At 45.1% G+C, this 26835-nt stretch overlaps 1 protein-coding gene across 2 annotated transcripts in view; it reads right to left on the reverse strand.

Moving 5' to 3' along the window:
- Positions 1–25932, reverse strand: part of NTN4 (netrin 4) — a 114906-nt gene extending 88974 nt beyond the window's left edge. For both annotated transcript variants that reach the window (XM_058673675.1, XM_004583113.4), the window contains exons 1-2: positions 25343–25932; positions 21586–22115 (exon numbers count right to left, since the gene is read on the reverse strand). In XM_058673675.1, coding sequence (XP_058529658.1) covers positions 21586–22115; positions 25343–25397 — 585 coding nt within the window. In that variant the 5' untranslated portion in view covers positions 25398–25932. The remainder of the gene's footprint in view (positions 1–21585; positions 22116–25342) is intronic.
- Between the last annotated feature and the right edge of the window lie 903 nt (positions 25933–26835).

Below are 26835 nucleotides of genomic sequence, written 5' to 3' on the forward strand. Positions count from 1 at the left end.
AGAGATGCATCTCACTTCTCTTTTCCCAGTAAGCTCTACCCTGAAACATGAGGGTTCACTGCAAGAGCTGAATGAAGAGAATTGAAAGGTGAATGAGAAGACAGGACTCACAGGGCTGGCAGAGTGGTACACTGGGAATCCCAGGCTCCTGGCTTAGCCTGGCTATTGATTGCAGCCATTTCAAGAGGAATCTGCTACATGGAAGATTCTCTCTCTGTGTGTGCATGTCAGTCTTTCAAACAAGTTAATTAATCTTTTTTATCAGAGCAACTAGCTAACAAATTAAATCTCCTTTCAGTTTCTATGAATGTTTCTTTTTTACACTTGAAGTTAATAAAAAAGATATTTCTAACCTGCATAGATTATAAGCTTGGCTACTACACATTCTGAGACTTTCATTAGTGCCATTTTGAACTTTGGATGATAATGAAGCCATAAGTAATAACATGCAAATCCCAGGTAAATATGACATTAAGCTTTTTAATAGACGAAGCATTTGTGCCTTAGTTCAACCATTGCTTCTTGAGGAAATACTTTGTACCATGGATACAAAAATGAATGAGGAAAGTCAGGAAGGGATCAGCTGTTCCGTAATTCTTGAAATTAGAGTTTTGTCTGAGTAGTATGGGAAAAAACACTCAGACAATTTTTAAGGATTAGAAGAGATCCTAAAGCTGCTTAACCCAAACTTCTGGATCCCACATCTTCCTCACGCAGTATATTTCATTTTTGGAAGGTACTAATTATGAAAGAGTTCTTCTGTATTGAGTTAGGATCCTCCCTTGTAACTTCTTACACTAGCTTTGGAGCTATAGGAAACAAGTGTATTTTATCTTAAATACAGAAGCTCTTGAAATCAATCTCTAAGTATCTCTAGTTTCTCACGTCAAATAGTTTCCAGACCATTTACCAGTCTGCATGACTAGAAAATAACTTTGCTTTATCATTTCCACAAAAGCTACTTATATATGTGCTGGACCTTTACCATCTATAATGTCAAGAAAACTTTGATCTCTATTTCTGAATATTTGTTACTCTAATTAAAAAGATTTGTTTGTAAGATAGACAGAAAATGAGCGAGGGAGAAAAATCTTCCACATACAGGCTCACTCCTCAAATAGCCACTAAGCCAAGCCACAGTCAGGAGCCCTATCTGGGTCCACAGTCAGAACTCTCTCTGGGTCTCCTACATGCATGTAGGGTCCCAAGCACTTGGGCCACCTTCTGCTGCTTTCCCAGGTGCACCAGCAGGGAGCTGGACCAGAAGCAGAGCTTGCAGGACTTCACCTGGCACTCCTATATGGAATGCCAGTAACATTGACAGCACCTTAACCCATGACTCCACAACACCAGCCCCCAATTTTATTTTCTTAACACAATTTCAGGCTGCTTCCCATAACCTAAATAATAACCGGTTTTTTTTTTAAGCCTATAGTGTTTAAATGCAAATGTTCGACTGAATGCAGGAGGTGGCAGAGAGGAAAGTATGTGCTTTATGAGACATATCACTAAATTACCTTCTACAGAAATCATCTCCAATTATGATAAAAATAGGGATGTAAGAGCCTGGCGCAGTAGCCTAGTGGCTAAATCCTCACCTTGCATGTCCGCGATCCCATCTGAATGCTGGTTTATATCTTGGCTACCCTATTTTCCATCCAACTCCCTGCTTGAGGCCTGGGAAAGCCGTTTTGGACGGTCCAAAGCCTTGGGACCCTGCACCCGCATGAGACACCAGGCAAGAAGCTCCTGGTTGCTGGCTTTGGATCGACTCAGCTCTGGCCATTGTAGTCACTTGGGGAGTAAACCAGCAGATGAAAGATCTTTTTCTCTGTCTCTCTTTCTTTCTGTATATCTGAATTTCCAATAAAAATAAATAAATCTTTAAGAAAAATAGGGATGCAAGATTGAAGTTCCAATGTCATTAGTTTGGAACATGGTAAGGGAGGAAGGAAAAAGTCACCTCTAATGTGAATGAGGGTATAGTACTATTACCTGCATGCTTCCGTATCATTTTGCATTGTATTATTGAGTTCACAAGAAATAATGTTTCAGTTTACATGCCAGTTCACCAAACTGGCAGTCCAGTAAACAAAGGTGAGGGGGCAGAGAGACTGTGATAGTCTAAATACACCATAGTTTCCTGGGAGACAGAATTGATTCCCCCATCCCCTAAGCACTTCATGAGATGAAGATGACTGGATGGAAACTGACCAGGGGACACAGATGGTCATAGCGAAGGACCAGAGGCCAGTTACATAGGAAACACAGCCTCCTGTCATACATTATCTCTTAGGCCCATAGAAGGAATTGTAAGTTCCATTAAGTAGGTTTTTAGGTGAGCACTTAAAAGCAGTAAAAATAAACAAATAAATAAATCACTGACCTCCAAACATGCCTGGGGCATGTTTGATAAAGTCTTTAGAATGTGTATGTGTGTGTGTGTATGTTTGTAAATTCAAACCGATAATCTTTTAAACAAGTTATAACTCCATGACTAATTTGAACAGGACCTTAAGAGGGATTTTTAAGGGCATATTATTTTAGAAGTCCATTAATCTTTTGTTGTTGTTGTTGTTCCCATCCCTGAAGTCCATTAATTTTTTTTTTAAAGATTTATTCATTTTATTACAGCCAGATATACACAGAGGAGGAGAGACAGAGAGGAAGATCTTCCGTCCGATGATTCACTCTCCAAGTGAGCCGCAACGGGCCAGTGAGCGCCGATCCGATGCCGGGAACCTGGAACCTCTTCCGGGTCTCCCACGCGGGTGCAGGGTCCCAAAGCATTGGGCCGTCCTCCACTGCTTTCCCAGGCCACAAGCAGGGAGCTGGATGGGAAGTGGAGCTGCCGGGATTAGAACCGGTGCCCATATGGGATCCCGGGGCTTTCAAGGCGAGGACTTTAGCCGCTAGACCACGCCGCCGGGCCCAAAGTCCATTAATTTTAACAGCAAATCTGCCTTATAAAATCATGATGGAGAAATTAAGGCAAGTGCAGAGAGGAAACCAGGAGATAGGCCAGGAACCTAACTATGCTTTCTCACTCTTAACTACAGAGCAACCTCTTGACAGAATCACTTGGAAATTCCTCCCTGGGTCTGAAATATCAACAAGGTGTAGGTGGATACATTTCTTTCAGTTTTGATAAGGCATTTTACTTGAAGCTCATACTTGTAGCTTGTCATAACATTATCATCTAAAAATATTTTCAAAAACTTGATTCCTTTCCTTGTCTTTGATGCTCATTTTCAGTTGAAGAAGAATCTGTAAGTCACAATAGATAGGCAGAACTAAAAATGTATCGAAAAGAAGCAGACAACTGACTTAGCAGTGAAGACACAGAATAGGTGCGTTACAGAAGGCCTGGTTCAAGTCTGGCTCCCAATTCCAGCTTCCAGTAAATGTACTCTCTGAGGAGGCAGCAGGTGGTAGCTTAAGTACTTTGGCCTTGCCACCTACAAAGCAGACCTGGATTGAGTTCTAGGCTCATGGCTTTGACTGACCCAGCTCTGGTATGCTGCATGTATTTTGGCAATGACCCAGCAGATAGGAGATCTTTCTTTTTCTCCCTCTCTGCCTCTCTGCTGCTCAACAAAATAAAAATTTATAATAACTACACATGGAATGAAGAGATATGAATTGTATTCTGTGTTTCTGATTTGTTCATTTTTCTCTAGTACCTTCCACTCAGCTACTACATACATAACATAGGAAATGATTAGACTATTGCTTTAATGAAAGTATGTAATTATTTTTTAAAAGTGTTTTCATTATTATTATTATTATTTGAAAGGCAGAGTTGGGATGGGAAGACAGAGAGAGAGATCTTTCATCTACTGGTTCATTCCTTACATGGCCACAAATGAAACCAGGAGCCTTTTCTGGGTGGGTATAAGGCCCTTTGCATGTGGCCCATCTTCTGATGCACATTAGCAGAGAACTGGATTGGGAGTAGAGCAGCCAGGACTCAATTCAGCACCCACACAGGGTGTTGGCACCAAGGCAATGACTTAACTTGTTAGACCACAGCATGTCCCCAAATTTTTATTCTTTAGATAATGCACTGTTAAATGACCAAAGATGGTGTTATCTAATCAAGTGTCTAAGCAAAAATGTAGAGTATTGATGTTCTGGGAAATGCTGATGGACCAAAATTACTGTAGGAATTCCCTAACATATGACTGATTTACATTCAAAGATGAATTTGTAGGTTAGTTGCCCAAAATTAAGAATGGCTTTTAAATCTACTTTATATCCCAGGCCCGGCACAGAAGCTTAGAGGCTAGTCCTCGTCTTACATGATCCAGGATCCCAAATGGGCACCGGTTCATACCTCAGTTGCTTCACTTCGCATCCAGCTCCCTTCTTGTGACCTGGGAAAGCAGTCGAGGATGGCTCAAAGCCTTGGGACCCTGCACGCACGTGGGAGATCCGGAAGAAGAGTTTTTAAATAAGAATTAATGGCCCTAAAGTAGAGAACCAGCTATCCACGCTACCTTAGAAGTTTGTCTGTCAGCTCAGGAGGCTGAAAATAGTTGGGGAGGGGTATCAGTGGTGGTGAAGAATCAACATAAGCACTAGAAACTGGGCATGGACCAGATTTGGTTTCCCCTCCTAGGCTCATACCAAGTGCACACTGCACTTAGTAGTATTATGAACTAGAAATTAAATTTCATCTGATAATACAGACATGCAGCATGTGGCAACTTACGTCCCTTTTCCTCCTGCCTCCTCTTTCAGACAGTGAAGTGACTTCCCTGAGGTCTGTGGTTAGGAATGGAAGTTCCCCTTGCAGTGGCAAGAAACAAGATCTCCCCCCAAAATGTTGCACCCAAGCACCCAAGGTCCTTCCTGACTAACATGAAGGCTCCATGGCTCTAACTAAGCAATAGCTAACATCAGTCCTCTGCTGCTATTTTGTGGCTGGAGGTAAAGGTTTTTCCAAAGTGAAAATGTGTGTGTTGGATGGAGCACAGATGGGTCCTAAGACAGACTCTGAATATGCACATGAATTCTCTCTCTAACGTGTCTCACCATGAGCAATTTCATGGGAGGAGAAGTTCAAGTCGGCTCACTTGATCTCTGGATACATCTAGTCCTTTAGCCAAGTCTTTCTTTGGTCATACCCCTGCCTTCTGAAAGCATCAGAGTCCATTTAATCCTTCTTCAAACATCTGAGGAATGCCTGCAATTCCCGAACATCCATAAATCCTCTCTCATGGGTGAAAGATCTCAAGTTAATTGTTCATTATCTAACAAGGATTCTAATTGATCTCACCAACTCTGCTCAGCTTTCCCAAAATAGAAAGATCTTGACCCAGGCCTCACAACATCGCTATGCTCTCACTGCAGAAGAGGACAGAAGGACTATTCTGTCATTTGTTTGGGTTAGGCTTCTCCTCCCCATGCAGCCCAAGATTGTGTTAGCCCTTTTGGCAGGCAGGACATTTGGTTGACTCCGAGTCAACTGAAACCGGTAGGTCTTAATCATGTGGACGGACAGCTGATAAGTCACACCTCTCGGGTGTTAGGACAGCTGATGTATGAAAAGAGGAATTACTCTTAAGCTTAAGCCTGTAAATTTTACTCAAGAGTCTTTGGCCTTGCTCCCTGGGTTTTCTTTCTCAAATAGTTTTGTTATCCCTCCTCAGAAGAACTGTAGGTAGCTCTCCACCCACATTCAAAGTCAAAAGTACTTGACACACCGGACCACCTACACCCTGACCTGAGGCTTTCCTCACCCCTGCATGCCATCCTCCCACCCTCCTCACTACTACCTCCACACTGCAGTCTCTGATGAGTCCGAGTTTTGACTTTGCTTATTTATACCTATGCACATTTCCAGAGAATTCCCTTTTCCACCTTCCAATTATTATCCACCCCCTGAGAGCCAGCAATTTAAATGTCCCAAACATATCATGATTTTCTTAAAGATAGGATTATGCCACACTGAAGCCCATGTAACAATGAAGAGACACAGCTTAGGAATGTCTTGTCTTTTTTTTTTTTCTTTTGTTGGATTTTAAAAAGCAAATAAAATTTAGTCTCTTTTTCCAAAGAAGGGCTCTACTCCTACATCTAGAAGTGCAGGTGAGCTGGATTTGGCCAACTTGAGGTTGCTGTGCCGGGGATGAGAGGGGAGCTGGCTTGGCAGTTTATCTGCCTGAACCAAATAGCTGTGCAAGCTTGTCCAGAAGCAGTGTCACGAGGCAATTGTTTTTCAAATTCATAAAACAACAACTCCTGCAGTCAACCCAGCATTGTAACAAGGAGCCCAGCTGGGAGCACTGAAGAAATAAGAAGTCCTAGGCCCTTTACCCAATCATTTCTAATGATATTAATTATGAAATTAAAATCCCCTAGTGAATTTTTATATGCTCCTTGCGCTGTGTCCCAAGAAGTGATGATGAATTTGTACCTTTCCAGGCAAACAAGATTTCTCCCAGCACCCTTAAATCCACTCCGTGTCTTCTCTGATTAGAAATTGCGCCTGTGGTTCAAGGTTGTAAACAGATAGAACCCATAGTATCAATCTTGTTGAGAAATTGTGCTCATCAACTATTTCCCTGACAGTCTATTCTTCCAAATGACCAAGTTATGAGACACTTGGCAAGTCATCTCTCAAACACAGTGTTTAGGGGTCTGCATACCTGACACTCTGCTGCCAAAGGAGTTCAACCCATAACAAGCAATGAAAAGTTGTCATCAATAGTCTGAACTACAGTAACGTCTCAGAGTTCATCTGCTTGGTAAGTATCTGTTTAATACATCAGAAAGCATGATGGAAGCTAACAAAGTGTTTCTCCTGGTGTGGTTTGTGCTATCTTAAGGGGGCTCACAAAAGAATATGATAAATGCTACAGTACAAGTGACAGTTCGGTTTATGGCTGTGCTTGGGTGATGCACAGGTAATGTTGGTAAGAAGCATAGTTTAAGACAAGTTCTTAAACATGAACACAAATTATGTAGCCATGCATTTATCTAAACAGAGAAACAAAACACCCAAAACCTTGAGTGACAATGTGGCTAAGTGAATGAGTGATAGGACTAGGAGAAGGAGAAGTTCAGAAGCTCTAGCCTATAGCTGGAGTGGAGGAGGCAACAGTGAGCGAAGAGCCCAGATAAGCCCAGAGCAGTCAGAAAGGGAGAATGGGGGTGAGATTGTGAGGGAGCTGGGAGCCACTGAACAGGAGGGAAGTTCAGAATGCAGTATAGAGAACAAGCTGAAAAGCAGGTGAGACTGAATTGAGAAAACATTCAGGAGGATCTGCGGCAAAGCATGCAGATGAGAAACAGAGGTGTCTTCTCCCCCCAAGAGAGTAGCTGTAGGCATGGATAGATAGCATTTGGTGAATGACGAAGGGGTAAAAGCAAACAGAATAGTTCTTGGCTTTCTATCTTGATAGGTTTTTCTGTGGGGAGGCAGATGGACTAATAGGCAGTAAAGTTGTTCCCAGTTGGAATGACGAATGTGGGTCTCTTTAATGGGGTAAAATGCATGCTTCTCCCCGAAAACTGCCTTAAGTGAGAACAAAATACTCATCCCACTCCTCTGGGTTTCCAGGGTTTTTTAATATTTATTTATTATGTATTGCAAAGGCAGATATACAGAGAGGAGGAGAGACAGAGAGGAAGATCTTCCATCTGATGATTCACCTCAACTGCTTTCCGAGGCTACAAGCAGGGAGCTGGATGGGAAGTGGAGCAGTTGGGATTAGAACCGGCACCTATATGGGATCCCAGTGTGTTCAAGGTGAGGATTTTAGCCACTCAGCCTCTGTGCCGGGCCCTGGGTTTCCAGTTTTACCATGAGCAAGGGAGTAGTGATTCCACCCTTTTGAGTTGTGAGTTTATCGTGAGAATAGAAAGAAGTTACCTATGCCACCCTTCAGGTGGCTTTTTTGTTTTATATGAGCAGCCTGGACAGGACTACTGTTCTGGCTTTTTGATGGGTTTTGTCCCCACTGTCTGATTATTAACTGCTATTCTATTTTCCCCAAAAAAATTATGCCTGAAAGATAGACACCCCCCCAAGTTGCTCAGGTTATTCCCTCCTTCCTTGGAGACCCCCTCATGTGTGCTACAGCAGGAGGTTTCTGACTTCAACATATCTTGCTTTGCTCATTGCTTTGTCTACATGGGAATTCTTTCACATGAAACAAGAACTGAGGCTGCCTTCCTTTTCACCAGGTCTTCCATGTGGGTAGCAGAAACCCAAGAGTGCATTAGCAGGAAGCCGGAGTTAGTAACAGAGTTGGAACTCAAATCCAGGCACTCTGATGTGGGATGTGGGCAAAGCCCTGTCCATTGGCAAATTATTAGCTGAGAGTAAGCAGGACCTCTAAGAGGGGATCTTAGGGAGAAGGGGGGAGGTTTGAAAGAGCCCCTGAAGGAAGAGGACATATAGTACCTTGGCATAGGATGGAGGGCAGAACAAACTGGACAACTATCCCGGCCCAGCTTTGACAGGAAGAATCTGGGCGAGTCAAAACTCTAAGGTGGACTATGTCAGGCCACTGTACCTTACAAGCATATGCTCAACCTTGGAGCAACTAAATCAGTATGTCAGAACTATTGAAACCACCTAAGCAGAACATGCTCCACATCAGGGACTCTGGGATGACTTTGAGTGACTGTCCCTCATCCCTGGTTACTGATGTGGTTAGGATGCTGGAAGCAGCCCTCACCCCTCCTCTCCCCTCCTCCCACAGATACAGGAAGAAAAAAAAAGATTGGAAGCAATTGTCTCACCCACTTTCCCTCATTCCTTGACCCTTCCTTCCCTGATTGGTGGTCCACATGGGCATGTATCCTTCTCAACTATGTAACATCATCAAAAATAAAATGAAGTTCTTTTAAAAAAAAAGTCTCCACAGCAATGAAAGGGAGGATTCCCAGGGATGTTTGAGAGCCAACTAGAGAGAAAAACACAAAGACAAATAGAGGCATCTTTCAGTACAATATGTTACTTTCTCCAATAGAGCACAGTTGTCCATGAGAAGGAACACGAAGGTGAACATCAGGATATATCCAGGGAAACCCAAGGCGTTGTGGGGTTGACAGAACTGATGGAAAAGTCTAGGATTGAGACCATTTTTGCATCTAAACAGGAGCCAAAGGAAAAATAAATCAACTGTTGCAAGTGATATAAACAAGTGCTTTGAGGAAAGAAGTGAAAAATGACAAAGAGAAATGACCAAAAGTAACAGCTAGGAATAAAGTCCATCAGGAGTAAGAGAAATGAGAAGCAGCAGTTGGCCATTACTTGATTTTTGGCGTGTTTGAGTTCTTAAAATTGAATGTATTTTTTTTACTTTTTGGATTAACATGACATTTGTTTTTGCAAACTACATGGTCAGTATGTCTCACCCTACTCATACCTCAGAAATGGTTCCCCTTCTTAACTTTCATAAGCATCAAAAGGGGGGCTATTGTTACTAAAGATGGGGGTTCCTCTATGGTCTCCTGAACTTTGTGATGGATCCTCCATTTATCTTAATTTTTATTTGGAGGTGGGGGCAGATGACTCCGTATTGGGACCCAGAGTGGGACAGCTCTGAGGGCAAGAGGTCCTGAAAGGACCAAGTTGGCTGAAATAAAAAGAGACACAAATTTCTTAGCACAGACTAACAAGCAGTACAAGAGGATGATCATATTTTTTCTCTTCCATTTTAAAAGAGAGAAGCCCTTTTCAGTAGCAGCCAAAAGACACAATGCTATCCCAAATGAACATGAGGTCATGCAGAAAGCATCCAACTATTTTTCATAATGATTCTCCTGTTTTAGGAACTGTGATTATAGAAGTGTAAAGTCCCGTCAGAGGACAGTGGAGGGCCAGGAAGATGCCGCCTCTGCCTCTTGCAGGAAGGTAAGGAAGGGGAAGGAACCATGGAGAGAAGGCTGCTGCTTTGTCTGCATGTTCATTAGCAAGAGAAACCATCCAGGAAAGGAATGTGTCTTAGAATGAGAGGAGATACACCTGGAAGGCCCAGCTCAGAAACTAGCACCATTCATTCTACAAAGATCTCTAAAGGAGAACATTAATCATATTTTTAAAAAATCTTTATATTCAAATTGTGAAAACGGAAGCACATTTACTTCAAAGGGACTCATTGTCCAGTCCCTGCCTTACGTACTTTCTCTCCATCTTTGGGTTTTCCCTGCTTTGATTCTTTTTTTTTTTTCTTTTACTGGAAAGGAAGATTTACAGAGAGGAGAGACAGAGGGAAGGATCTTCCATCCAATTGGTTCACTCCCCAACTGGCCACAACAGCCGGAGCTGAGCTGATCTGAATTCAAGAGCCAGGAGCCAGGAGCTTCTTCCAGGTCTTCCATGTGGTACAGGGTCCCAAGGCTTTGGACCATCCTCCACTACTTTCCCAGGCCACAAGCAGGGAGCTGAATGGGAAATGGAGCAGCCAGGATATGAACCAGTTCCCATATAGGATGCCAGTACATGCAAGGTGAGAACTTAAGCCACTAGGCTACTGCACTGGGCCCACTTTGATTCTGAAAATCAGATTTCCTAATGGACTAAGCCAAAATAATAATTATAAAAAAAATACAACACAGTATTTTCACTTTGTTTACCATATGGTGATAACCCAAAGGAATTCCCCCAAAAATTACTCCTGTCACTGGAATTTTGTGTCAGAATAAGATGAAAAGTTGCATGAGTCAAGGTGAAGTGGAAGATGAGGCTCTAAAAATCTAAAGAGTCCTAAAATCAACCTTCAGCCAGATATTCCTGCAGCTCTTTCTCCTGCAGTGTAGCATTCTAACTGCTTTCCATCATCGCTTATTGCCTAGTTAATGCAGTCCTGTCCCTTGCCTGATCTAATCTGCCTCTTGAAAACCTAAAGCGGCCATTCCCAGTTTCCCTCTCGTTTATGATTTTAGAATTCATACCCACCATTCTGACTGTGGCAACTTGGTGGTATTGAATTCACAGTGTGGCTGAATCAAAGAACAGCTGCACTCAGAGATAACTAGGACTGGGCTTTGGGCATGTACCTGGGGAATTATGAAAGTCTTTTCTCAGAAGGGACAGCATCCTCCCCCTCGCCCTCCCTGCATTCGGTTCTCAAACCTTCCACTTTTCTATTTCCACCCACTCCCCTGACAAGGATATTAACTTTCCTAGCTTTATAGGTTAACTCTACACTAAGGACCCCTATATATTTGAGCCAGACCACTCCTCTGAGCTCAAAGATCCAATCACATCCCCAGTATCTCTACTTAGATGTCTGTCAGGCACCTCCCCTTAAATGTCTAAAAATGAGCTCCTGGTGTTCCCCACCAAATATGCTGCCCCTAGAGCCATCTCCACCCTATTGGTGTTGCTATAACACTCTTCTGAATGCTCAGGTTAAACAGTCTTATCTCTATATGATACATGTCATTTTCAGCCTCTCACTTCTCTCAGATATCTATCATATTCAATCTATCAGCAAATGTTGGAGAATCTCTCAAACAGATTCAGAATTCAAGCTCTTTTTACCATCTTCAATTTTTAAAAGTTTTTTTTAAAAAAATATTTGTTCGTTTGAAAGGCAGAATTACAGAGATAGGGAAAGTCAGACAGAGATCTACCATCCACATGGCCACATTACTGGGGCTGGCCTTGCTGAAGCCACAAGCCCAGAACTCCAGCTGGGTCTCCCACGTGGGTGACAGGGGCCCAACACTTGGGCCATCTTCCCTACTGTCCCAGGAACATTAGTGGGGTGCTAGCTTGGAAGCAGAACAGCCAGAACTTGAACTAGCACTCATAAGATGCCAGTATCACAGGCTGCAGCTTAATGCCCTGCACTACATGCCAGTCCCCACCATTTCCAGTTCTACTCTCTGTGCATATACCAGTAGATGTAGCCTGAGCAACTGCTTCAGGAATCTAACTGATCCCCCCGCTTCCCTCTCTGGTCTTTTCTTAACACACAGTAAGTGATGGTATCACCCCTCAACTGAAAATAACCAGGTGTTTGCTATATTGCTCAGAGCAAACATTAATGATTTTTGTGATTCAAATTGACTTTGAACTCAAGGGAAGGAAATTTTGACTGTTTACTTCACATCTAAAATCCCAGCATGGAGGAGATGTCATATAAATATATACAGAAAGAAGAATGAATCATGACTATGAAAGTATCAGTATTTAGTGTTTGTATAACATCTAGCAGTTAATAACACCATTATTTTATAATTACTGTCAATATAATTCAGTTAAACAAGTATCAGTATTTGGTATTTGTGAAACATCTAACATAGCTAATAAACACAGTGTTATTTTATAATTACTTCCATTACATTCAGTTCAACAGATATATTTTTGACACTCTAGGACCTGTAGGAATCTATACTAGGTGCAGGGGCTGGGTGGCTGGGAGCCATGGAGCCAGTACAACAACAGAAAAGATACTGACTCTCCCCAACAAGTGATCGGATAGAAGAGACAGGGACACAGGGACATGATAATTAAGCTGTATGCACTGGGGTAGCAAGTTCCAGGGTGGGACTATCTTTGCTGCGTATCATACTTCTGACATGCTCCATCGGATGCAGCAGGTGATCAGTGGTATCCTTCTGCACCCTGCTTTCCAGTGTTCTCTGTCCCATAGAGCCACCTTGTAGGCCCAGACTGCCAGTCACCTCCTCCTCACTGTCAGACCTTAATTTTTCTTAGCATGAGTATTGATCAACATTGTCTAGTCTTATTTCTCAAAGAGTCCAGAATAGCGGAACCAAATACTGACAAAGCAGAACCATGAAATAAAACAAATGCAAAGCAAACAGACCATTTAAAATAGCTAGAAAGGGGATTCTTTTAGCAGGTAAAATTCATCCTCTGAAATTAATCAATTAGCACTGGCAGAGTTAATATCTGGGATTGTTCTCATGTTTATGTAACTTCCTGAACTAATTTTAATTGATCACCTCTCTGTAGGTTTTCCTTAACTAAAGGCATTTTAGGGAAATGTGTAGTTACATAGTTCTAGTTCTACCCCTAAAAGATGGAAGGAACTGTTTGTATGTATCATCAAGTTACTCCATATAGTTCACTTTATTTTCAAATCAATTCAGCAGAATCACAGCTAGAAAGTTCTTCATGAGGAAACATTAATACATCAGATGACCAACTTAGAAAGAAAAACTACTTAAACTAGTTACTAGCTAAATGAGCACTATTCCCCACCCAAACAAACCAATCAGATGAAAAGTATGCTGAATCTGGGAGTGGTGTTTGCCGCAGCTATAATCACCACTTGGGTTGCCTGCACCCCATATAGGAATGCCTGGTTCAAGTCCTACCTCCTCTTCCAATGTAGCTTCTTGCTGATAAGCACCGTGGGAGGCAGTAGGTGATGGCTCAGAAACGTGGGTTCATGCCAACCATGTGAGATACCCAGACAGTTTTAGCCTGGTCTAGTCCTGCTGCTACAGGTTTTGAGGAGTGGTCCAGTGTGGATGGATATAAGATCTGTTCATTCTCTCTTTCTTTCTTCTCCATTATAAATAAATTAAAAATGAATAAAAATTTTTAATGTATGCTAAAGAACTGTAACACTCTTTCTCATTGTTTACTGTAACACATTTTAAAATAGTTTATTTCTCTGAAAGACAGAGTGGCACAAAGAAAGGGAGAAATGAAGGGCAGCAGGGCAGGTTGGGGTGGTTTGAGGGGAGACAAGTTTTCCATTCTCTGGTTCATTCCACAGACACGGCTGGGAAAGGCTGAAGCCAGGAGCCAGGAACTCCATCAGGGTCTCCCACATGGGTGCCTGGGACCAAGTGCTTATACTGACAAGCACTTATGAATTAAATACATTAGAAAAAAGCTGAATAAGAAGCAGAGGTGAGGCTTCAACCCAGGTCCTCAGATATGTGATGGGGGTATCCCAAGCAGCAGCTTAATATTCTATGCAACAATACCTAGAGCCTACCCCAACCCTGTGTCATTTATTTCAAATGATTTTGGAAAGCATGACTAATAGTCTTCACTAGGTATAGGTAGTTTTTCTATATAATGTAAAAAGTATGAGTTTTATTATGCAGAACTCAAAAGCATACATTACTGTATCTCACTTTCTATGTCTATATGATGGGGTGATTCCTAGATAATGAGGTTCTTGTGAGAAGCAGGGATCAGTGCCCTTCACAGAAGGCCTGACCCCTGGGAACTTTGGAGAGACATTTGCTGCCACTGTCACTATTGCTACTGCTACTGCAGGAATAGGCATGCAGTTCTCAGCAACTGAAGCAGTTAATCAAAGAGGGGTTTTTTTTTTTGTTTGTTTTAGAAAAGATTTGTACTCAGTTATTACTTGGCTTCACCTTTTCAGTTGAAAATCCAAAATAGTAAACTATAAGTGTAAATGCTTGCTTAAAAAAAAAACCTTCAGTAATTCATCATTTCCTTGGCACTTGTGTGATACCAACTTTATCAGAGAGTATCAAAACAATCTTTTGATGGCCAAAAGATAAATAAATCCTTGGATCTTGAAGGGCTTATTAACTACACGTTTGGCAGATTAATCATACGCTAGCTCATGTTAGCTAATGAATCAGTCCATAAATTACCATGTTTACTCTCTTACCCAGGAGGTTGTAAGAACCCTGAAGGAAAGGAACATGCGTTGTCTTTGTGTATTTTATATCATCTGACTTGGCACAATGCAGTTTTAGCTTGGTGCAGTTAGTGGGAATAGCATCAACTAGAAGGCAGGAAATAGAGATTTCAGCTGAGTAATTACAGACCAGTCACCGAAACTCAGCCTACTTCACATTACTCATGAGTAATAATCGTTTCCATTTGATGACCCTTAGATTTCCTTTCCAAATGCTCTCATTGGAAGAATCATTAGCAAGGGAAATTTTTACCACTATGTATCACACTCATTAATATCCAACTTTACTTCCCCATATCTAAAGGTTGAGAGAACTGTGACCCTTAATGATAGATACCAATCACTCATAAAAACTTGCCAGGAACTCAAAGTCCTTGTCATTGTCCATTCCTTCAAACTCCAATGCTTCAAACCTACTTTTAAAATACCACATGCTCCTCTGCCTGCATGTCCCATCCCCTGCCCTGCTTTCATTCATTCTTACTACTCATCACACTCTGACACATGGCAAATTTTATTTGTTTTCTATCTCCCTCGTCCCTGCTTCACTTCAGCATTAGATTCTAAGTTTTGAGTGGATAGGTTTTTGGGGTTTGCTTGTTTGTTTGTTTTTCATTTATTTATTTGAAAGTCAGAGTTACACAGAGAGAGGGAAGAAGGAAGGGAAGGAGGAGGAAGGGGAAAAGAGAAAGAGACAGAGAATATCTTCCAGGTCAGGGGTGAATGATGCTGAAGCAGCCAGGAGCTTCCTCTAGAACTCCCCAGTGGATGGCAGGGCCCAGTCATCTAGGCCACCTTTAGGTGCTTCCTCAGGCTGTTATCAGGGAGCTGGAGTGGAGGCAGAGCAGCCAGGACATGAACCAGTGCTCATATAGGGTGTCAGCATCCCCGGTGGCAGCTTTACCTACTATGCCACAATGCTAACCCCAGGGAATTTGTATATGCTTCATTCATGGCTTTGTCTCTAGCACCTGCATTGAGATCTGATACATAGTAGCTTGGGGTTTATTTTTACCAATGGGTGACTAAACACTGTTTAACACCCTTTGTTACTTGTCCTTTCTACACCCAAACTTGTTTCTATTTTCAGCAAATTAGGTTCTCCATGGCAACAAGGATTTCTCAGTGTCATCCCCTGCCCAAGGATAATTCACTTCCCTTTCTGTGTCATTTAAATGAAGAGATTGCCTTTTATCTGTCCCTGTTTGTCATACCATCAACCCAGTCACATGTCCATTCATTCATTTTGTTCAGGATTTCTGGACTGCCTACATGCAGGCTGTGTGCTAAATGCTAGAACTCACCCTCATCAACAATCCTTGTCTGTTTAAGGTTTACTTTGAAACCCACTTATTCCCATGTTCTTGGCTCTTTGCTCCTGCCTCTGACTTCACAATCAGTGTCTTTATCAGGCCCTGGAGGAAACAGAATCCATGTGGTTTGATGGGTTGCTATCCATCTTGGACTAAAGTCCTTTGAACAGTTCAGTTCACAGAGCAAGAAGCAAACGGGGCTCACTTCTAAGGAGATGATGTAGGATTGCTTTGGGGGTCACCATTTCCAAAACAGTGATAATCAACTTTCCAGTTCTATGAAGCATGAGTCAAAGGAACCTAAAATGGTTGGATATATCTATCCCACATCCGTGTGTTTTATGTACCCAGAGGTGATCTGCTTGCATCCTAAAAATCCTAATTAATCCATCATCTCTCATGTCAAGGCTATCATTATCTCCTGTTGCAATTCAACAGGAGTCCAAGCCCCCTCTTGATACAGTCCTGATATCATACCACAGAAAGTCCTGGGTTGCTCTCAGCTTTTCTCCAGGGTTTTGAGAACACCTAATCCTTTCATCCCAGAGTGAGAGATAATAACCAGAGTTTTGGAAAAAGTCGGTTTCCAAGGCCAAATAAATTTGGGCATGTTACATTCTGTACATCTCACTTGGTGATACAGGGTACAAATGGCAAGAATGTCTGTTTAGCTGTCAGTGTTTAACTTAGACAAACCCAGTTGTGAGGGTTTGAATGTGTCGCCTGAAAAGTTCTTGTCCTGGGATCTTAATCCTTTGATGAGGTCATGAGCTTGCATACACAAGTGCATCAGTGGCCTTAGGAGAAGAAAGAGAGAGACTTGAGATATATTACACCTGCTGGGCTCACCGTGGGCTATTCTCTGCTGTTTGACAATGTAGCAGAAAGTTCCACTCCAGATGCCAAGCAGGTGCAGGTGCAGATGCTGGTGCCATGCTATTCTCAGGCCCCAGAACTCTGGGCACAATAAATGTCTATTCTTTCTAAATTGCAGGTGTTTTGTTAGAAACCTAAGAAACAGGCTAAGACATCAGCCTGCACCATTTGACCATGAAACCCTTTAGTCCTAAAACATCCTTAATATCTCAGAGGCTGCTACCATTCAGGAGGAAACCATCTGGTGAATTCTATTTTGTCTTCATATCCTATCCAAGCAAACAGCAGCCAATGGCTCTGAGGCTGTGGGGGAGAAAGAGACATGGATATATTTGTCTGCCAGCAGTCCTTGGATGTTTATAACATAGACAACAGCATCTGATGGGACAAACACTAGGCATAAGCTCAGAGACCTGTGACTTAGTCCTTCCTCTATCACCTGTCTAGACATGCTGCTCAAGGTGGCACTTGAATCTGACCCTCAATCTCTTGTCCTGGAAAGAAGACACATTTTAGAATATCAATGTATTCCTTACTTTAAAACTGCTGACCAGTTAAGGAAATTTATGTGCCATAGGGTATAAAAAGTAACCTATTAAGACTGGTGCAATAGCCTAGTGGATAAATCCATTTTGCATCGGCCAGGATCCCATATGTTCACCTGTTTGTGTCCCAGCTGATCCACTTCCCATTCAGCCCCCTGCTTGTAGCCTAGGAAAGCAGTAGAGGACACCACCCCAAAGCCTTAGGACTCTGAACTCACGTAGAAGACCCTGAAGAAGCTCCTGGCTCCTGACTTCAGATCAGCTCAGCTCCGACCAAAGCGGCCACTTAGGGAATGAACCAGCAAATGGAAGATCTTTCTCTCTGTCTTTCCTTCTCTTAGTAACCCTGCTTTTCAGATAAAAATAAATCTTTTTCTTTTTTTAAGTAGCCTATTGTTGGCATGGGAGGTGTGAATGTTTGATGTAGTGGGTAAGCTGCAGCTTGGGAAACCTGCATCTCATATCAGAAGAACTATGTTGGAGTCCCAGTTCCACTCAATGCATACCCTGGAAAGTAATAGATGATGGATGAAGAATTTGTGTTTCTGCCGCTGACTTTGAGACCTTGACTAGGGAGACAATCAGGGGCTGGGAGATTTCTGTCTCTCTGGCTTTCAAAGAAATACAATGAAATTAATACTTTGCTTGAGGTGATGTTCTGGGTGGGTTTTGAATTGATGTCTTTATAAACTTCTTTCAGAAGGTTGGTACCTTTAAATCATTAGAAGAGCCTAATTCCTTAGACAGCCCAAAGAACACAGGAGAGCAAATGTATTTATGTTGTGTAGTGGAATAATACTCGAGGTAAGAAGTCTCAGACAGAATGGAGAAAGAGGTACGACTCTACCATTACATAGAAGTAATACATGAAATTGGAGATTTCTTATTTGAGACTCAAGCCTGTGGGGCTCAGGGCTTATTTTACTGAGCACTAGAACTCCAGAGCTAGAGGTGGATGCCAGAGAGTTGTTACAACAGAATGAGGTTGCTACTCAGTACTAGGTGGAAAGCTACAGACAAGACACAAGTTGTGAGCATTTCAGGGCTCCTTCCTATGGTTCTGATCAAGAAGGAAGGCCCACTTCCATATTAATTCCCAAGCCTATTTGTTGAAGGAAAGAAATCGACACACAGTGTCTCAAGGTATCCTTGCAATGGATGCCCAGGAGGGACGTAAATCCCACTGGGCAGTTTTCATGTTATTAAGGTGAGGCAGGAATTCTGCACAGTGGTTAAGGCTCTACCTGGGTCGTAGTGCCTGCCCTGCCCTGCCACATGGGAGACCTGGATTGGGTTCTTGGCCACTGGCTTTGTCCTGGCCCAATTGTAACTGTGGAAGGAGAGAGTTAAGAGATGTAACAGTGGAAAAGAGATCTCTGCCTATATGTGTATCTCTCTCTCTCTTTCTCTTTCTCTCTCTCTCTCTCTCTCTTTCTCTTTCCCCCTCTCTCCCTCCCTCCCTGTATTTCAAACAAATATAAAATTAATCAAGCAATCAGTTTTACAAAGAAATATATCATGAGGCCAGCACGTTGGCTCAACTGGCTAATCCTCCACCTCCAAGTGCCAGGATCCTATATTGATGCCAGTTCATGTCCGGTTGCTCCACTTCCCTTCCAGTTCCTTGCTTGTGGCTTGGGAAAGCAGTTGAGGACAGCCCAATGCCTTGGCACCCTGCATCTGCATGGGAGACCTGGAAAAAGCTCCTGGCTCCTGGTTTTAGATCGGCTCAGCTCCAGCCATTGCAGTCATTTGGGAAGTGAACCAGAAGTTGAAAGATCTTCCCCCTCTGTCTCTCCTTCTCTCTGTAAATCTGCCTTTCCAATGGAAATAAATCTTTTTTAAAAAGAAAAAAAATCATGTAAAGTGCTATTAAAATATAAGTCCACTAAATTAACAACTACAATTTAAAATACTTACAGGTTGGATATTAAATGTATGTTGAATTGGTGACATTAAGTCATCTGGCTTTAAAGAGGGTAAAGGTTTTGCTTCAACCACAGGTTAGATAAATGTAACTTTAGTCATCTGTCAGTAATTATGAGAGCACTGTCAGGCATTCAAAGTGACATCTACTCAGGAACTTCCCTGCCATCTTACCCAAACTCTGTTTTTGCAGCTTCATAGATACTCATGGCTTAGGGCCACTGAGATGCTGGGGGCTGATAGATCCCCAGGCTCAATTCCAAAGCCATTGGAGAGGTTAAGCCATTCACTACTTTTCAACACAAAGTATTCCCCACATAGGGAAACAATGTGTCTTCACTTACCTGATTCTTTCCTGTCCTGGTATCTTTGCAAGTCTAATATGACAGGGGTAAGCCTTCAGGCAACAGAAAGGAGAGTGGAAACAGCTGGTGGGCTGCTGGTGCCAGGGACCCTGGGGGCTGGTGACAGCAGCACTGTTACTGGGGGTCTCCTCGGGGCAGGGCCGGCACTGTGGTAAATGCACCTGGACCAGGACCAATGCTCCAGAGCCAGTGGATGCTCCAGACTACTGGCTTTTGCCATTTGGAGGGGGGTGCATGGAAGACTTTCTCTCGTTCTCTGCCTCTCCCTCTCTGTAACTCTGCCTTTCAAATAAATAAGTTTTAAAAAACATCTGGGGGAAAAAATAACAAAGCAATAATAGTGAGGGGGATTTCCATAGACACAAGCACTCCCACCAGTTCCCATACCAAATTGGCTGCTGTTACATGTCCTGTTGTCCCCCTGAGGGGGGTTACTGCCAACTGAGAAGCTATTCTATAAGTTCATGAACTGAGTGTAAAAGATTGCTCTTTTATTTCAAAATCAATATTTTTCTTCTTCTTTTTTAAAGACTTATTCATTTGAAAGGCAAGGAGAGAGAGAGAGAGAGAGAGAGACAGACAGACATTCCATGTACTGGTTCTCTCCCAAGATGGTCACAAGGTTCTGGAACTCCTCAGGGTCTCCGTTGTACCTGGCAGGGTCCTTGGTCCAACTTCTCCTGCCATCCTAGGTGCATTAATGTAAAGCTAGATCAGCAACTGAGTAGCTGGGATTCAAACCAGTGTTTCAACATGAGATGTTGGCATAGTTGGCAGTGACTTAAAGCACTGTGCCACAACACCAGCCCCTCTAGTCAATATTTCTTAATCTACTTATTGGAGGCATTCTACACTTATAACTTGCTTTCAGCTGATTTTCTCTGAATGGTCTCAGCTCAGGGAAAACAATTTGGGACCTATCCAGGTCAAGTTTAAAAAGACCCATTTCCCCCTTCGGTGAAGGGAGCTGGGGAGCAGAGAGAAAACACCATATGCAGAAATGGTGCTAGGTGGGCAGTTTGGCAGAATGATGGTTGCAAGCCCCTGCACTGGAACTCATGTGTCTATGAGCCTAAAGGGCATCTTGGTGTTGCAAAAGAACCCACCTTGGCGTGCATGCTCTGCACTCTTGGAATCTGAAAATCACTGTCATCTGTGAGTTTCCTTCTGATAAAGATGAGCTTTCCTTTCCTCCCCTGGTTCTGCTTCTGTTTACTTCCTATCTATGCAAATGGAACCAGGAAGATGCCAATGCGGGCTCTGAGAATAGGCTGTCTCAATAACACTCCTTCCTCCCCTTCTTCAGAAGCCCTGTGAGCAGTCCAGCTAACTAGGAACATCAGGAACTTTTATTCTTTCCTTTTATTTGAAAGACAGTTTTGACAGAGAGAAGGAGAGACAGAGAGACAGATCTTCCATCCACTGGTTCACTCCCCAAATGTCTGCAACAGCCAGAGCTGGGCCAATCTGAAGCCAGGAGCCAGGGACCCAAGGACTTGTGCACTCCTCTGCTGCTTTCCTAGGCAATAGGCAGGAAGCTAGATCAGAAATAGAGCAGTTGGAACACCAACTGGCACCCATATGGGATGCTGGCACACAGGCACAAGATGTGCCAGTTATGCCACCAAGTAAGCCCCCATCAGGAGCTTTTAAACTTCTCAATGCAGTGCTGATGTGTGTCTCCTCATTGCTTAATATGAAATCTTGCAAACTCTCAGAGTTCAGACTCAAATCCAGTCAGTGTGCCATCTGTTCCCAAATGACTGCACATGCATGTTTAAGGGTGAGAGAGAATTTACAACAAATAAAGCTCATGAAAAATTTTAATTTCCTTCATGCTGCTACAAGTATAGCTGCATGCTTAGGAAAAAAAGTGGGCTGGTCACATTTTTCTGCCTTCTTTAACAGCATACAGTGAAACAGGTACCCTTACCTCTCCTCCAGTGCATGGGAAAGGACTGGAGTATCTAGAAGTACAGAGAGCCCCTTTCTTGACAACGTCATCTTCCAGGCCGAACATCGCCGAGCAGTTGGTTGCAAAGTATTTGTAAGGCTTCCAGGTCTTCCCAAAGTCCTGAGACCGGTCCAACACCATGGCTGCTGGTCGGGGGGACTTGAACACCATAATGAGGTGGGTGAAGTAGAATTCAGCTTCCAAGTCTAACTGAATCTTTTCTCTGTGAACATCCTCTGCAGACTGCCACCACGTGCGTGGGAACCGGAAGGAGGAATCTGCCATGGCTGATGGCAGGTGAGCCAGGTGGGGATGGGCAGCATTGCACTTGTCACATTTGGGTTGCCGGCAGGTGAGATCGGCATTCTCGCTGTAGAAACAGTACAGTTCTGTAGCGTTCTGACCACATGTGGTATCTGCCCAGAGTCTTCTCCCCAAAGCCAAATTGCCCATTCGAGGGTTGCAGGCTTTTTCACAGCGGGAACTTGCTCCAGCTACTCCACTCAGTCCTAAGAAAGGGAAATCTTGTGTCATTCAAAGAAAGCCATGCCGACAGCTTCTCCCTTATCCCAATCCATCTAACCACCAGCAAGGCACCCCCCAAAGCAACTGAGACCTGCAGCAATGCAGAAATTTCACCCAATTATGTGATCACAACCACTGCTCTGTACTCTGAGGGCATTCGTGTTTGCACACATGCATGAATTTGATTTCTATGTTCTTTTGTAAAATTCACATAGGCAAAGAGAGTGATGTCAGGTAGAGAGAGAGAGAGGAAAGTGCTGATAGCCACATGAGGAATACTGGCCTAACACTTGTGAAAAGTGCTCTTTTTCTTTTTCTTTCTTTTTTTTTTTAATTGATTCTATGTGGTTTATTGGTTTTGGTCTTCTGGACTATTAATGATGCATGACTTACATACTAGTTTCATCTTGATTACCAGGAAAATACCAGAAGAAACACATAGCAGCTTTAGAGAAAGGGAGAAAGAATGTAGAAAAAAACCTCAGCCTCTGGTCTACCTTACTTGTGGAGGGATAGTATTCTGGTCTGTTTCGGAGAACAACGAAATTATATCACCAAAGGGAGAACCCGTTTACTCCTAGATGAGGGTCAGTCCCATCTAGTATTATTCAGACAGTTAGTTGTTCCCTTCAGACCTAGAGTTACAGTCCATTCTGTCCCACTTGGTGTTCAGTGAGGCAGAGGGAATGAAAGCTTGGTTCAGGGCTTCTTTTTTTTTATTATTAATTATTATGCATTATGTGACAGTTTAAAAGTGCTCTTTTTCTAAACATGCTCTGCCTTTGAAACAAAATCATCTTTACAAGTCATGGCTTTGTGCCAAAGTAAGATCGCCTCACTGTGTCTTCCAGTTGTAATTTGGGTTCTTAGCATTATCTGACATGTTTAATAAGAGAAATGCATTTAGGAGAACATGTAGAATTCCATTTTCTTTGTATTTTTAAGCTGGGGATGGGACTGACTCTCTAGGGAAGATGGAATGAGGCATATAATACATATACCACAGAATCTCATGGGGGGAAGCAAAGCTAGAAATGGCTGGATCCCAGCTATGTAATAGCATGGCTGATATGAAGTAAATATAAATCGTGGGGGAAGAAAAGAACCTTCTCTAAACTGCCAAAAGACACAGAGGTCTATTTTACATGTTCTCTGTGTGACAAATGCCCTACCTATGATGGGTGATGCAGTAGTTCACCTGTATGTTTAACAGGAGAGCACTTACGGACAGCCCCCTGGAAGTACCTTCAACCACTATCCCTGAGGCAAAACACCTTCTCCAGGTCACGAACTCCTCCTCCTGAAGGGAGGGCCAACAGAACATGATGCTTCCAGATGACTCCAAATGATAAGCAGTATTCACTAAGGAACATCCTGACTACCTAGTATAATCTTTCCCTTGGGTTCTGTTTGCATTGTTTCCCTGACACAAAACCAACCATTTCAAGCAAAGGGAATCAACCCCCCACCCACCCCCACTGCCCCAGTCTAACTCATTGGGTGATTTCTGTTGAGGAGGTAGCAGCCCCTGAACTGTTATCACGGCAGTGTCATAGGAAGCCAAAAGACGGTTTCTACTCAAGTGCAGACAGGTTGCTTGCCTGCTGTCCATCCCTGCCTGCTCCCTCCCAACCCCACTCCTGCACTTCCAGGCTGGCTGCCAAAATGAAGGGCTACATTTGAAGCTTTATTTCTTACATGTCAAATGCAGACAGTGTAGAATGCATCTTGTCCTGCTAGCTGGGGCAACAGCCGCTTGTGGCCGGAATCCCACAAACACACACAATCGGCTATGACTCACCTATAAAGCCTTTCGGGGAAGAGCATCTACTGCTTGTGCAAGTATCTCAGCCTGGAAACACTGGCCCTGGGATGTCTATGCACCCTGTCCTGATGGCCTGCAGGTCTTGGCCATCATGCCATTTTGAACAACGAGAGGTTTGTGAAGGTTGCCATGTTGGTTGGGGGTTGGGGGAGTGGGGGCGTGGAGAAGTACGGAAGTAGAAGAGTTACAGTGAAATCTTGATTCTGGAAAGACCCCTGGGGAGGGGAAGACCTAGATAGTAAAATTAACATGCTCCTAAATTGTTTATCTAGAAGTGACTTGGAGTCACATGAATCAGCCAGCAAGATACTGGGAGAGCCCAGAAGTGACTGCAGCCAAGGATGCTCCTGTAGCTGATTTGGAATGCAGACCCTGCTGGGTACAAGGGCTGGAGACTCTCAGCATAGAGTGGAAGAAGCCAAGAGAAGGAATGTGAGCCACATGGCTTCCCTGCCCCTATTTGCCCCTCCTGGCCCCACTCTCTTTCTGATACTGTGGAGCCTCTCACTCCTCACACCTCCAGCTGCACTTGTACCCAATTGGAATTCAGGTGACCCGTGAGAGGGAGGGAGAGAAGTAGAAGGGGCTCCTTCCTGCCTTTTGCAACAGTGAGCTGGAAATGAGTAGTAGCCTAGCACATCCAGAGAGACAGGAGAGAGTAGGAGGGGGCATATGATGACGCCTCTGCTGGCTGTCCAGTTACCCAGACAGGGAGCAGACCCGCCTCCGACCTCCCACAGAGCCTTGGCCGACCAGGGTACCAGCTCACCCTGGGGCCAGCCAGCTCTGCGCACATCCAGGGCGACCAGCCAGCTCGAGGTTCCCACTGCGTCCCACCAGTCACTGCTCCAGGCATAAGGAGCATACCCCCACCCCCAGGTGTTCCCTACCTGGCCCCCTTAGTGCCCAGCACAAAGTCAGGGATCGCTGGACAAGAGGGACCGCCACGAGGCCCACGTGCACCTAGGGTTGCCCTGGTTACCCTCTCCTCATCATTCCTCAGCCCATGAAGAGCCAGGATATGGTGAGCTGAGTCCTTTGTTCCTTCACAAAGTGCAAAGGCAGTTTTTTGGTTTTGTTTTGCTTTTTAAAAGAAGCCTCATTGAGCAAGAATCCCTGGCCGCAGCATCTTCCGCGGGGCGCACCCAGGAATATTCGGTGATCCTGGAGCGAATGTGTCTCAGTTGGGGAGGGGGAAGAGGCGGGGATCAACAGGATTTGCAACTGCGGAGCCCCGGGAAAGGAGGCGGAACATGGCCACTGGTTCCATCGTCAGGAGCCCAGCTTGGCGCTCCCAGCCCTGCCTCCCAAGCAATCCCAAGTCCGGAGCAGAGAAACCCAGAGAGCCAGGGAAGGGGGAGGGGGCCCGGCCGCGTCACCACCCACCTGCGGCCACAGCCGAGCAGCCCCAGAGCAGCAGCAGCCGCGCGCAGCTCCCCATGGCCGGGAGCAGCCGGGAGCAGCCGGGAGCAGCTGGGCTGGCCGGGTGCGGGCAGCCGGGACCTCTTGGCTGCGAGACGAAGCACCAGCAGGTCCGCTGGAGGAGGATTTCTTCCGCTCCTGCGGCGAACTCGATCAGTCGGCGCCTGCGGCGCGGGGCCGCTGACCCGGGCCGCGCGGGGCGGCAGGGTGACCCTCGCGCACCGGACTGGCGGGGCCCGGGCACCTCGGGGGCGGCGGCAGCCCCGGGACCATAGCCAGTCTAGCCGCGCTGCCCCGCCGAGCGGGTCCTGCGGGCTCCACCGCCACTGCTAGCCCGGGGCTCGCCGCCTGCAGCCTCCACTGAACTTTGCGAGACCTTTCACTTCCCTGCCGCCGCCGCCGCCGCCTCCCGGGTGTCCTCCTCCGCCTTCACCACCTCTTCTGGCCGCCGCGTCCCGGTCCCGTCCTTCTCCATGGGCAGTTCCATGGGATGCATTTTTATTGCACCGACACCGCGGCGCTCCGGTGCCAGCCCTCCTCCCCTTGCACCTCCACCCCTTCCTCCCGCCCGCCCCCCGCGCTTGACAGCCCGGGCGGTGCAGTCCTGGCGGCCGGGTCGCCGTCGTTCCCCCGCCTCCTTCCCGGGGAGGGGTGCCCCCCCTTGGCCTGGCCGGCCGCCCTCCTCCCCCCCCCCGCCCTGCCCGCCCTGCCCTCCCTGCCCGCCGCGCTAAGCGCTCCGCCCGCCCCCGGCTATAAGCGTGCGGGCTCCGCGGCCCCCAGTAGCCCTGAAGCCCCTCCCTGCGCGTGCCCTGCATCTCCCTGCCTGACCGCTCTGGAGCCCCCCAGCACCCACAGGCCTCCCCTGGGAAACAGGCTGCCACCTTTTCCCGGAACATTCCAGACAGCAGTTGACTCCCTCTCGATCAGGTCAGGGCATGCCAAGGGGGCTTAAAAAAACCGCGAAACAGGCTGGCGCCTACTGCCCCCAGCAGCACCACCACCACACACACCCTCCCAGCCAAACAGCCCTTGCCTCCTCCGCCCGCCACCCTTCTCCATAATCAGCGAGTCCCAAGATCCGAAATAAAGAGCCCCCAGTCCGGGCCGGGGTCCTGGCACTTGGGGGCGCGCCTGCACTACGGTGGGGGTGGAGAGTGGGCGCCGATTCTCTGCTACCTTGAGGGTGGTGATCGCATGTCGAGGAAACAGTCGCTGCTCTCAAATCTGAGGGGTCACTAATTTTGATATCAAAGACGTTTCATGAGTCAAACTCAAGTTGCCCTTCCCTTCCCCCCAGGAGAAGGGTCACAGGCGCAGCTTGTGGGGAACTCCACAACATCCCTGCCTTGGAGGTAAGGGCGTGCCACGGTGGCAAAGAGTTCTTGTTGTGCTGTGGCACCGTAGTGTTATGAAGTAACTCCTGGGGAACAATTTAGTAGCGATCACAAGCGGCTAAT

The sequence above is a fragment of the Ochotona princeps genome, chromosome 15 (assembly GCF_030435755.1).
Source record: "Ochotona princeps isolate mOchPri1 chromosome 15, mOchPri1.hap1, whole genome shotgun sequence".
Taxonomy (NCBI): Eukaryota; Metazoa; Chordata; class Mammalia; order Lagomorpha; family Ochotonidae; genus Ochotona; species Ochotona princeps.